The sequence below is a fragment of the Agelaius phoeniceus genome, chromosome 1 (assembly GCF_051311805.1).
Source record: "Agelaius phoeniceus isolate bAgePho1 chromosome 1, bAgePho1.hap1, whole genome shotgun sequence".
NCBI classification, from domain to species: Eukaryota; Metazoa; Chordata; class Aves; order Passeriformes; family Icteridae; genus Agelaius; species Agelaius phoeniceus.
Genome location: NC_135265.1, coordinates 29,500,775 through 29,514,813, shown reverse-complemented (window position 1 = coordinate 29,514,813; position 14,039 = coordinate 29,500,775). Strand labels below are relative to the sequence as shown.

Genomic DNA, 14,039 nt, shown 5'->3' with positions numbered 1-14,039 from the left:
TCAAGTGATTATCTTATTAAAGGTTTTAAATATTTGTTTCCTTTGTGAAATTTGCATCAAAAGACTACTTAAAAGTTATGAACGAGGACCTATATTGGCAGTGAGCCGTATATATGGGCAGCAGAGGACATGTAAATCTCTGCCTTCCGCCAGTTCAGTAACAACCATCAGGTATCTCTTACCAACACAGACATGCTGCAGCCCTGAGTAATGCTTCATGAGCCACATCCTTAGTGAAACAACCAATTTGTAGAAAGGTGAACAGTTTTTACTGTTTTACAGTTTTACTTGATAGTGCTGCATACAGGTTTGTTGGTGGGCTTGGCCTTTTTATTGCTGGAATTTCTAGATCAATAAAGCTTTAGATTAAGCACAGCTATAGCTTGAGTAAATTGAGTAAAAGCATTGTCCAGTTCTCTGAATAAAATGAACTAGGCAAAAAGAAAAAAAAAGTTGTGCATGTAAATTTAGATACACATGTGTTGCTGTATTGTTGTATCTACAAAAGAAAGTCCATAGAATAAGAGGCTGTATAAAAATTGTAATGCCAACTGATTGCTGGATTTCTCTCAGCGCGTCTCTTTGGTTTGTCTGTCAAGAAGAGCTTTTGAGTTTGTGCAAGGCTTTGTTGGCATTCAGGAAATTATATATGTGTGGCTGGACCTTTTGCTTTTCTAAGCCATAATAAGATGTATAGAAAACCTCTGTAAAGCTTTTATATTTTGTATGCCTGTGATGTGTTCTATATTGTGTTAGGTTTACAAAAGGCAAATGGACATAGAAGTGGTTATTACTCTACATGTTATTGTAGGTGTTGAAATTAGTTATGACCCAGTAAATATGCAGGTTGTTATGACTTTCTGTTGAGAATTATAATTCAGAATAATTTTTTTCTAATGTTTGTTTCCTTTTTAATTGAAAAGCATTTCTGTGTACATAGCATATGAGTTTTACGTAACTTGTCTTATGAGTCTTTTTTTAAGGAAAAAAATATTTTGAAGTAAGAGGATGAAGATGATGAGAAAATGTAGGAAAAGTGTGTGATCTGGGCAAGTTTTCCTTATGTTTTGTGTATTCTGATTATAGGAGAAATGGTACACAAAATTCCAGTCTCAACTGAGTGCTCAATTTTCTTCATCTGAAGCTGAGTCACTTTAGAAAGTGAATAATAATTTTTAATGTGGGCTAAACCTCAAACAGTTTTGAACTTGGTATGTAAATTTGTCTTCAGTTATAAAAAGTACCTTTGTCAGGGCTGAGAGATAGTTAAGAAAAAAACAAGACACTTTGATACTTTTGCTTTTATATATGCAGGTTTCATATTTTCGGTGTCATTATTTTAATTGTTTTGCCTTTACTTTTTAACCCAAGTCACATCTTTATCATTTTGAAGCCTTAATTTAAACCAGAATTTCTTCAGCATCCAGTGTAGAACCCAGCTACTTTTCTCCCCTGTACTTGTAATGGCTTTTCAGTTAGCAGTCTTTCACACCATGCCTTGCCCATTTATTCTGCCCCAAACTCACTGGGTGTGAGGTAGGAAATGGCATCTCACCTCATCCAAGGCAAACTCTGAATCCTGGGCCAAAGTTTCCCATTTTCTCCTTCCACCCTCTTGACTAAATGCAAATTGCAACAGAAGATGGGTTGAACAGTGAGAGTTGAAATCAGTTCAGGCAGGGGACAGAATTGAAGGTCTTCTGTATTTTGACTGAATACCCAAATCTCTGACCTAGTGGGTAATAAAAATAACATAATTGTAAAAGCAAAGAAATGATAGATTTTTCATGAAACAAACATTATAATTCAAGCTACATTAAATTTGTACTGTGCCAGCTATAACTTTGCAGATAACATGGGATTTAAGCACTGCCATGACAGGCTATATACTATATATACACATATTTGGAAACCATCTCTCTTGAGGAGACCTTGGAATGCAGAGACTTTGACAAAGAAGGAAATTGTCCTTGATCTTAAAAACAGCTAAGAGTTTAAAACCATATTTGTGTTTTAACATGAGTGGTGCTTATGAATTTACTGAAATTGCTTTGAAATGCTAAGATTCTAAGGCATGCAGAACATTTGTACTTTTAGGAAATAGAGAGAATACAGGTTCTGTTCTGATGTTTGTGTTCACACCAGCTTTTTACAGTGATTATTTAGATGACTTGGATCAGACAAATTGTAAATAAATCCATACCATTGTTTTTACTTCCTATTTATTTCCTGTTTTTAGAAAAAAACAGTCTTAGGAAAAATTTCTAGATACTTTTGTATATATTTTCTGGAATTTTTTTGCTTATTTTTTGACGAAGAGCATGTACTTAACTATTTTTAAATGGAGTTGATAACATATTATTGGAGTTTCTATTCCATACAGCTGTCTAGGACAGCTTTTTGTTGGCTTTTTGGTTTTTGCTTTTTTAATGTGATTCCTGAAAAAGAGTAGAAAATGATCCTATTCTTCATATCCCTTTAGGACAACTTATTAAAGCTGGAACATGTTCCCAATATTAGTTTGCCTACTCAAGGCTGAGGAAGAAGAATTAGTTTTTTCTGAGGGTTGTCAGCACTGTTGAGGAGTATGCAGGCAGAGGATGGTGTGTTGGCATTCTTCTTAAAATATCGATATTTCATTTTGAACAGTTTGAAAGATCTCTATTCTGGCTTGGATACTGTCACATGAACTGAGAAAAGTGATTGAATGACTGTGAACAAAAGATTGTAAAAAATGATTCTGCCTTGGCTATAGTACTCAAAATAATTACAGCTCCTGACCTGAATGTGGAAATCTTTTCAAAAGTTTTGCTGGACAACTAAAGCAGAATTTACATCTGCAGACCTTTATTTTCTTGACAGTAATTTCAAACATGAAGGCAATGCTTTTTGGATGTTTCTGTTTTAAACTCATGCAAGAAAAAGGTGAATGGTTTTGTTGTTGAGGTAGAGCATATTTTCTTTCTTGATACTTGACTAAGAAAATGTGAAAAAAATGGAAAGCAAGAATTTAATTTAATTCAAGTAACATAGGTTTTGCTTTTAATTACAGTTGCATAGGTATAATACTGATTTAAACATGAATAGACTACCTGGCAAAATAGGGAATGAAAGTATAATCATTGCTGAAAGAAAACCTCAAGACACTGTTTTAAAATCACTAGAAAGCACTCCATTTCTATTTTATTTATGCATTTTTTAATTTGGATAATAAAAGATATGTGAGGAGACCTTGCTGTTTTTCTATTTGATGTTTATGTTTAAACTTTCCTCCAAAGTTCAGAAAAATACTTTTTTAGGATGAGGCTCAATCACCTCTGTCATACATCTGCTCGTCTCACACTGCTACTTTTGTAGTTATTGCCATGATTGTCATAAGATGCAATGATTTTTTTTATATACAACCATGTATATGAATACTGAAAAACATATTAAATAATAGAAACCAAATAGAAATAAATTTTTCTCAGTCATCAGTTTGTGTCCTTGTCCTGGTCAGTAAATGTCTAACCCACCAACTTCTAATTTACAGCTAATAGTAAAAAATTGTTGCTTAACATATTTATTTATTTTTTTAATTTTTTTTTTTTCATAAAGTTGTGATTTTTTGTTGCAATTCAAATGACACAGCAATAAGATTATAGATGATTTTATCAAGTAAGTGACTGCTCATGAGACCTGCTAAACGCTGTTCCCTATAGTTGACAGTAACATTGAAATACATCCATTTAGTGAAAATAAATTATTTTACTGGGGCCACACATAGTCTCAGATGTTTTTGTTTAAGAAAATTTGGTAAATGAAAACGTTGGGAAAAGCCATTCCTATTACTGTGTGAACTGTGTATGAGAGTGGGAGAGAAACACCTCCTCCCAACACCTCTTAAAACTGAATTTTAGTGTTGTATCCTGTTTATAACTGCTATGAACTGTTACAGAACTGTTACATAACTATTGTTCGAATCCTTGGCTGCTACATTTTCTCTTTACAGGTCACATAATTTGCTAAACTTAAGTTTTAGAGTCACATTTAAGATGCTGCATTTCTTGAATGTCTAAGAACTATTACAATTTTGTTGATTTAATTAAGAGAAGCCATATTAGGTCCTAATGTTTGTAGTATTAAGTGCCTCAATAATTGCTCTAGAGAGTCCTGTTCTTGGTGTACTCTTTGCTTCTCTACTTTACTTCTCGGTTTTGTTGTAGAAATAAAATTGCAGATGCAAAGTTCACCTTTTCTCTTATTCACTGCTTTGGTACTCATTACTAGTTCATGGTCTTGTGGCCATTATGCACATTTGGCCATTGTACTACTGCATTTTAAAGAAACAAATGAGTTACAGTTATTTTTCTTGTATTGCTGAGATGTTTAATGAGGAAAAAACGGTTGTGTGCATGATGAGTTCTAAGTGAATCTGAATTCAAGGGTTTAGTGTAATGGCAGCTTACTGAAGTAATTGCTTTGTTATTCTGCACATAGTTAAAAAAATTGGAAAAAAATCATCTACCTGATTCCGAACTACACAGTTCTGTTTAACTTTACACAGTTCTGTTTAACAAAAGTTACTGAAGCTTATAGTTTTTAGAATACCTGAGAGTTCTGCAAAAATTGAGGCTTTGAGAACAACATTTGTATTCTGTGATGTGATCACTGAAGAGTTTTTTCTGGAAGGTTCCCATTTATCTTGATATTGTCCAGCTCCTGTACTCACTGGCATTTCTGCCTAAGGAGATTTTGTAGTGCTGGTGGAAATGACGATGTTTTGTGGTTGACTCGAGGACAAGAAAAGTGACTTGAAATAGTCCTGAAAAAACTCCTTCAGAAATATGCTATTTAACAGTTAAGGATTAGATCAAACAGTGTTTTTTCCTGAGCACTTTATGTTTACTTGCTGGTTTTAACAATAGTTGTTAAGAAGGTAAAATATGTTCTCATTTTCTTTGTGCCCACAGCTCTCATACAGCTACAGAAAATTACTAATGTGCATTGTGAAAAGCTATTAGCAGTTTTGATGGTTGTTTTTTTAATTACAGTTCATATTATGTAAATCAGTGTTCTTTATTTTCAATTTCTCTCTCTTTATTTTTTTTTATCCAGATTCCACCAAGAAAATTAAGGATGTCTTAGAAGAATTCCATGGCAGTGGCGTGTTAGCAAAATATAATCCTGAAGGGGTAATTTCTCTTGTTTCTTAATGATCAGAAATGATGGGGACAGTTTGTAAATTATATAGCATTATATATAGCGTCATTCTTAGCATTTTTAATAGAAGATTATTTATAAATCAGGTGTTTGGAATATTTGAAAGTATTTGGGAAGCAAAAAAACAGGATGCCATATGATCTGGAATATCCCTGTAGTCAGTTGGGGTCAGTTATCCCAGCTGTGCCCCTTCCGAAATTCTTATGTACCTTCAGCTGCCTTGCTGGAGGGCTGGTGAGAAAAGGCCTTGACTCTGTGTAAATAACTAAAACATCCTTCTGTTATCAACACTGGTCTCAACACAAATCCAAAACACAGCTCCGTGCAAGCTACTGTGAAGGAAATTAACTCTGTGCCAGCCAAAATCAGCACATAGATTCTGTTTCCCTTCTCCCCCCCACCCCTCCAAATAAAAAACAAACACCCAAAACACCTCCACAACCATATGATAAGATTAATAGGATTTCCAAGTGTCTGAAGATGGGAAATGTTAAGCATAGTTTCAAAAGTTATAAAAGTAAAGTCCATTAAGATTGCTTTATAAATTCTGTTTCCCTTGTGTTGCTTCTGTTTGTGGGATTTTCTGATGTTATGAAACAAAGAATTCAGCTGAAAAAAGCTATGTGTGCATATTGTCACTACAGATTCACCACTAGACAAGGTATTCTGATTTGGCTGGAAGAAAAAGGCAGATTGTTTTCTTTTCTTATCCTCAATTGAAATATGCATTTGCTTAGCACATCCTAATAGTGTGATTCAGAATGTAGCTAAATAAAAAACCTGTTTCAGTAATGTTTCTAATAGTAATATTTCTGACTGTGCTCACATTATATGAAGTTCAGGATAGAAATATGTGCTAACCATTATGAAAATTACTAGATCTTACATTTCAGGATGTAAAATGCAAAAAATTATTGAAAATATATTTGCAGTAATACAGTTATTGTCAACTAATGAGTTATAGCTTATTAAGTATTGAAAAATCCTTTGATGCTTTGAACTTGGCTGGGCATAATGCTAGTCATTTTAGTCAGTTTCTGAGTAAAAAAAATTAGCAATTCAGTAAAATAGTGTGAGTTGATCCTGTAAGTGATCATCTTAGATTTCCAGGATTCCACTTAAGTACATTAATAGAATATTAATGGATGGGAAAGCTGTGATCATCCACAGGCTGTAGGACCTCCTTTACCTGCTTTTTCTTAGAATATAGACATACTTTTGGTTTTGTTGTTTTTTTTTTTTTTTTAGGAAAAATGTGACCTGGTAAAATGGTCTTAATCTATTATATGTTTTTTCTTCTAATTCTTCACATATTTTCAGTCATCATACATGCTCAGTTTTGGGAAGCATAACCTGTTAAAGTAAAATATAACTATGCATGCTATGTGTATTTAAATAATACATTGGCATACAGGTAGCATATTTTCAAATTGTCAATTGTATATAAACATGATTACCTAAAGTGGTGTGATTAGTCTCTTTTAACAAAGCCATTCTTCCCATTTGGGGCTACATGGAAGTTGAGTCATGGCAAGATGGGTGCCCAGGAAAACTGCTCTGACTGAAGCCAGGTGAATTGGCAAAATCTGTACAAGGCTGGAATTAATAAGCACAGTTGGTCTTGAGATGAGTCTGTGACTCTGCATGGTGTCTCCCTGTTCTTCATTTCACAGCTCTTCATTTGCAAAACTTCTGCCAGTGTACTGAAACATCCAGAGCAGCAGAGTACCCAGGGCAGGGAGCAGGACAGGAGGAGGGTAGGGGAAGAAGGAATTCAAGACAAGCATCCTGTGATGACTTCAATGTCTTCAGCAGGAATCAAGCTATTCACTAACTCCTGGGTCAGTACTGGACCTAGGCTAACCCTGGAAATTTCTGTACTTTGCTGCTTAGCACTTAGACTTCAAGGAGTGCAACATAAAGAAAACATAGCTAGCAACAAAGCTGCTTTGGATCTAATAAGGTCTGTTAGCTCAAGGTTCATGCCATAGCTGAACTGAAAGCAAAGTGGCTGAAATTTCCTCTGGCACTGAGTGAATATTCTATTCTGACAAGCAAACTGCCTTTGCACAGGTGTGTCTACATTTTTGGCATGCATTCAGCCTGCTGTGTGGAATGATCTGCAAGTTGATTTTATGAAGTTGGATGAGGACTCTGTGGATTGGTCATAAGTAATTAACTATTATATGTAAATGAGATGACAAAAATTAACTGATCCAGCTGGCATCAGTCTTAGTGCAGCTATTTGTTTCCAGCACTTCTGCCTTGTTGTTTTGTTTTGTAGAGGATACCATCATATTTTCTTTTTACGTCTCTCTTTACTAGATAATTATCTTATAAATACTCCAAATGGTTTAAGTCTTGTTCTACCAAAAGATGATGTCAGTTTTTTACCAATAAACATGGGTCCTAGACCTATGACAAATTCATCAGAGGGCTATATTTAATTAAATATATACTTATATATTTACTTACATATTTAAAGGGTTCAGGAATTTTTTTCACTGCATTGGTCCTACAGTGCAGTGTTTTGTCACAGGCTGATCGAATGGAATGCAAATAGCAAAAGAATTGGTATTCAAAACTTGATACCTGAAATAATCTGGTTTGTTTTACATTATTTTATATCTTGTTGATGTATCACTTATTGAGTGAGTGGATTTTAGGATTTATGGGAAGTGGTGTGTATAATTATCAGAAGTTTATCTACTATAGGGAGTTTATTTATGGAACTTTTACTCTCTGCTTTCAGTGTAAGGGAAATGCCTAAAATTTCTACTACTGAACAGCTGCCCTTTCATGTTCTTCTCTAAGTCAATATCAAAGATACAATTAAGAACAAATTTTATACATGGTATAAGACACATTGTCTAAGACCAGCCTCTTGGGAAGCTGTGATTGATAAATGTTCTTTTCATCATTCGAGATCTGCTTATATTAATTTCATCCATTTCACTTTGAGGAGAGCATTGAATAGGTTTACAAGAATTAGGAAAGCAGACAGAGCTAAAGACAGTGTCTAAATGGGCAGTAAGTACGCAGCATTGTGTGCTTGTAGACCTAGTGTTGTCATCCTTTTTGAGTGCATCCTGATTTTGAGGAGTCCATTGACTTTCTTGGCCACCTGGGCACACACTAGCCCATGTTCAACAGGCTGTCAAGCAGCATCCCCAGCTGCTTTTCTGTTGGACAGCTTTCCAGACAATTTTTCCCCATCCTGTGGAGCTGCCCGGGCTCGCTGTGACCCAAGTGCAGCACCGGCGCTCGGCCTTGTTGAACCTCATGTCCCTGGCCTTAGCCCATTGATCCAGCCTGTTCTGATCTCTATGCAGAGCCTTCCTAGCCTCAGTAGGAAATCAAATCTCTTGCCCAACAGGGCATCATCTTCAGACTGACTAAGGTGCAAGTCTGTATTTGTCCAGATTATTGATAAAGATATATTACAGGACTTGGTGAGTGCTGGGAGACACAGCTTCTGACTGGATATAACTCCACTGAGCACCACTCCCTAGGCCCAGCCACCTGGCCAGTTTATTACCCAGCGAAGGTGCACCTGTCTAAGCCATGAGCAGACAGTTTCTCCAGGAGAATCCAGTGTTAAAGGACATACTAAAAACCTCAGAGGTCTTTTCCAACCTTGATGATAATGATTCTACAGAAGTCCAGGTAGACAATGTCCTCATCTACTAAGCAGGTCACCTTGTCATAGAAGGGGTTTAGGTGTCAAGGACCCAGGAGTCAAGCAGGATCTGCCTTTATGAAACTCCTGCTGGCCTGGCCTGATCCCCTGGTGCTCCTGTATGCGTCATGTAGTGGCACTGAGGATCATCTCCATGATTTTTCTGCTTGGATTTTAGAATATTCGGTTCTGATAACTGAATTCAGTTTCATTTACAGCTCTTCTTGTTTATTAAAATTTAATGCTTTTTTTTAAAGTACATGTGGAAGAAATACTAACATTATATTTATTTCTCTATCTTGGTTGTCATTGCATGTTTAGAAATAAATTGCTTGCATTGTCTAATAAAGACTAGAGAGCTGACTTAGAAGCATTTTCTTGACTTACGAGCTAACACAAGAAAATGGGATAGTCCATCTAATGTCTTAAACCTGCTCATCTAAATCACTAACCTTTCACTAAAAATATTTCTATTATAAAAACAGAGCTTGGGTGTTATGACACTGCACTAATGTATGTATGTTCTTTCTTTCCTTGCATGTGTTACAGAAACAAGATATACTTAATCAAGTAAGTAATGCTAATTTGATTTTTTCCTTTCTTTATGCGTAGTTGCAGTATATTTTATTTTGTAGGCTTCCATTGAGATCTACTTATTAATAAATCCTGCATGTGGCTATTTTTGCAGATGATAGAGTAATATTTAAATCTGAAACCAGAATGCATTCCTTTTCTGCTGGCAGAATTTTTCACTGAGTGAATTTCATTTTTGTCATTCACAGTACATAATTTTACTAACATTAATTGAGTTTAATATGAGAAATAAGTTAAGAGCAAGTAATTGACTTGTTCCATACTTGTCACGGAAATTTCTCTTTACTGTGAAATCTCATAATGGTCTGTATTATTCTGAAATGACAAGAACCAATCTCAGGAAAAAATATTAAATACTGATTTCTATAACCATATAATACTGTTTATATGTAGCAGGCTTAAAATTGCAGATTTAGTAATTTGAATAAAGCTTATGCTGTGCTTTGAGCAATTGTGACTTCACAGCAATTGCAAGAGAAATGGCTAAAATGCTGATCATCAACCCTAGAAGCTGCACCTGAGGAACATCAGTAGCCTCAAACAAAGGTAGAATGGAAAAAAGAAGGAAAGGAAGAAGGACTAATCAAATGGACTATTTTATTTTAAGTGACCTAGTTATCCTTTCTTGGTAACACAGAGGTGTTAAAAAGCTCCACCTCTGCTGTTCTCGGAAGAGGCAGCCAGAACATGAGAGCAATGAGAAAGTCAAGAGAGAGAAAGGGGTAGTTTTGTAGGAACCCCTAACTTTCAGGGGTCAGAGGCCAATTGAACTTCTGGAGATGTGTTAAGAGCAGAACTCTCCATTGGCAACAGGGCTTTCTTCGGATGACTGACTTTACTTATTTTTTTTTAATAAGCTAACTGAGTGACTTCAGAGGGTCCTGAAAGAGAAGGTTTCAGCATTAAAGCAGTGTGTCTGTGACCAATGTTGAGTGTAATCTCATCAGTATTTAGCTAATTACTTTGTAAAATGAGTAGGTGAATAATAATAGAATCAACAAACTACATGAAATTTGGGAGTTAATATCACACTGGAAATGCTTGATGAGGTAATGGGCTATAGTAAATGGAATGAGATGCACGTGTGCAGGGTAGAGTGTGGTGTACCCTGGTCCAGCTGGCATTGTCAGATAAATTGACATGTATGTAGCTGATCACAAGATGAATGCAAAGTATTGTGGTTTAGTCATGAAGAGGAGAAGGATGTTACTGGGATGTTGTAATAGTGTTCCTGTGGCCATGGCAGTCTGGAAAGAAGACAAAACTTGTAAGATGAGGTAGTGTCTTAGGCCCATTGACATTAGTGGAAAAGTAGTTAAAATTTCAAGCACACAGTAATATGATATGGAAGGATATTTTGTGTTCTTTGCCTCAGATATATTCTTTGATGTGACAGAAGATATTAAATTCCTGTAAAGATCTTGCCATATTATAATGTATTAAGTGAAGTATTTCCACTACAAATAGGAAGATTTAATTTTCTATAAAAAAGGTACTGCAGAAGTCAGATCTTCCTACTTTTGTCCAAATGATGGGATGAAGTGAACTCAAATTGGAACTAATTTACAGAAGGTTAGTAGGATGTGCAGAATTATAGCATATATAATGTAGGAGAAGCCTGTCCCTCACATGTAAGAAACTGAAGTTGTATCTTTCTCTAGCTGCAGAAGAAAAGAATGTAACATCTTGTGTGCATCACCAGCAGAAACCTCTAGGTTTCAGACACTGGGTACTCTGTTTTTCTGGCTCCATGGGCAAAATTTCTAGGGAAAGCTTTCTGGATACCTAGAGAGTTGGGAAGCCTGCCAGGCAGAGATGCTGGCAGTCTGGCTGGGAGCCTGCTTTCTGTGGAGCGTGTTGAGGGCATTGAGGTGTAAAATATTTCAGATAGTCAATTTCTGCTGTTCAGTTTTGAACAATTTAAATTATCTTTACTGGTCTCTCTCTATCTCCTTTAGTCAGTCTGTGCTACCAGTGATAATCTCCTCCTTTGGCATTCTTTCCTTTTGATACACTTCTCTGCTTTAAGAACTTAGTTTTATCCTTTTTTTCCTTTACATTATTGTGTTGTACAGTAGCTTTTGTTTAAACTTAATGAGCCTATTATCACTTTCATTTACATATCACATGTTAAAAAAGACAAAGAGCTTTAGACAGCCTATTTAATTATGAAGGGGGGGGTGTTATTTGTTTGTTTTCATTATGAAGAACAATATGTTGTGTTTTGTTTTTTTTTTATTGTGATGACTTCAGCCATGCTTTATTGACCTGCATTGTGGCAGCTAGATAATGTTTATGAAACTGCATAGGAAGACAAAATATAGCAAAAATACTTTCAGTCATAATTTATTGCAGGAATTCATTGACAAATGGAAATGTCTTGAAGTTCTCTTGTGCAGTAGAGATACTGATAGATACAAATGTATAATGTATATGTATGTATACAAATATACATGTATAATTGAGCAGATGCCACTCCTCATGTCCTTTTAATTCTTTCTAAGCTATACTTTTAAATACTGGTGAGGAGAAAGTCAAACTTAGGTCAATTAGTATAGTTCCACTTTTACTAAAGTCTGTACATTTACTGAATAAAGTGGATGTAACTTGTTGACAAATGGAACAGGACATTTTAAACCTTTTTCTGTTGGTGTATGTTATTATTCCCAGTGAAGGTGCCAGTTAGGCTCAGATTGTGTTAAATCTCAGCAAACAAGAGATTTCGTGTTCATTCATTGAGTGAAAGTTTATTAATTTGTATCTTTAAAACTTTAAAGAGGGAGGAATGAGCAATGACAGGTAACATGACATTGTCACATATTACTTTTCTTACTAAAAGTGTTGTAGCAAGTATTTTTTAAAAATGCAGCTGAAATAACGTCCACAAAAACTTGCAATGTACAGACAGGGTCATTACAGGTAAAATATATGAGAATACCACCGCCATAGAACATGCAGAGAATAATGATTTTTCTTAATCCAAAGTACCTTATGAAAATTCCAATTCAGAAATGGTTGTTCATGAGTAGGTTTTTACACAATCTGCACATGCAGATAAAGTGTTTGTTTCAACCAGAACTTTTTTGTTATAACTGATGTTTTTCAGGGATTCCCTAATTTTGCTATTTTATTTGTCTCAACTATGCTACCTATCCCATTTTTCCTGACCAGTTCTTCTAGGATAGGATGCAAACTTTCTGCTTGTAACTTTGTTTGATATGTAAAAATTTCAGGTAGTTTTTGAATGATAATCTTCTACAAGAGCCTTCTAAAAGTATGTGATTCATCACTCTTCTTGAAAAAAAAAATCTCACCTTTGTATAGTAAATGTAGCATATTCAGTAAGAGTTAGGTATTAAATACAAGTACTTATGTATGTAGTACTTAAGGATATACAAACTTATGCAAATATGTATTTCCTTATGTATTAAGGAAAAGCTGCTGATAAAAAAGTGTTTGGGTTTTCTTTTACCTGCATGTAAGATTGAGATGAGACTGCAGTAGCTGGTGAATACATTTCAGACTTATTTTGGTAATTAGTATCAATTTATTTTAATAACATGAGACTGTTACACTTAAAAATCTAATTATTGCATAAAAATGGAGTTTTCCCATTTCCATTTTAGATGTTTTGTTAAGCTTCTTTGAAGAGCTGGGGAAAAATTTTGGCAGTAGATTATGTCTGTGTATTGGTAATATCCAAATATTATTTGTCCATATGGAGTATTTGGTAGGAGCAGGCTGTGAGAGCATGTGGGTTTTTAAATTTTTTTTCAAACATTCATACATGTACATATGAATTTGAATGCTGATATAGCTAAGAAATAATTTTATTTGATTAGCAGAATTTTCAAAATGAATTATGTAAAAACTGTATTAAATTGAATGCTGAGATCAGAAAAAGATAAGGGCCTTGAATTTAAACTGAAGTTTACCCTGATGCCCAAAACAAGTCTTCATGAGAAATTGGAAATTTAATTTGAGTGAATATTTAAAATACATTTTCAACACTAAGAACTTATTCATTCTCATGTGACTCATAGGTTTTAGCTTGTTAATCCTCTGTATATAGTCTCTCCACTTTTTTTCCACATCTTTTGGCAGTGTCAGGTTTTGACATGTGATAATCAATGAATCTTCAAGACTCTGACTTTTGTGGGAATGCTTTAGCACTGGTATTCACAGCTAATCACATCATTGTCACTAATGCACTCACATCAGTGTTTCCCAGTGTTGTCAAAGCACAATGTGTGAATCAAGGCCCTGTAATATCTCCTCTTAGTCAACAGTTCATTTTTCACATATTGGGTCAATATAAGTAGTTTAAAAAGAAATAATCAGTTAAAGGAACTTGCCCAGTCCCAAAAAATAACCCAGAGCAATTACTGTCAGTAGATGAAAGCTGATTATATTTTTGGCACCATTTGGAGATCAGACAACAGAGTTTTAAAAGTAATCAATTGAAAACTACATTTCAACATGATTATCTTTCTATTATGTGTGAAATGTTGTTTTTAATAAATGAAAACCATATGTCATGGAAGTCTCTTGAAATGAATTTCTC

At 34.9% G+C, this 14,039-nt stretch overlaps 1 protein-coding gene across 6 annotated transcripts in view; it reads left to right on the top strand.

Annotated features, from left to right (window-relative positions):
• Window positions 1-14,039, top strand: part of DGKB (diacylglycerol kinase beta) — a 378,520-nt gene that overhangs the window by 102,623 nt on the left and 261,858 nt on the right. For 4 of the 6 annotated variants that reach the window (XM_077175541.1, XM_054639423.2, XM_054639415.2 and 1 more), the window contains exons 3-4: window positions 5,098-5,174; window positions 9,431-9,451. In XM_077175541.1, coding sequence (XP_077031656.1) covers window positions 5,098-5,174; window positions 9,431-9,451 — 98 coding nt within the window. The remainder of the gene's footprint in view (window positions 1-5,097; window positions 5,175-9,430; window positions 9,452-14,039) is intronic. The other 2 variants (XM_077175548.1, XM_077175559.1) reach the window with 1 other exon arrangement.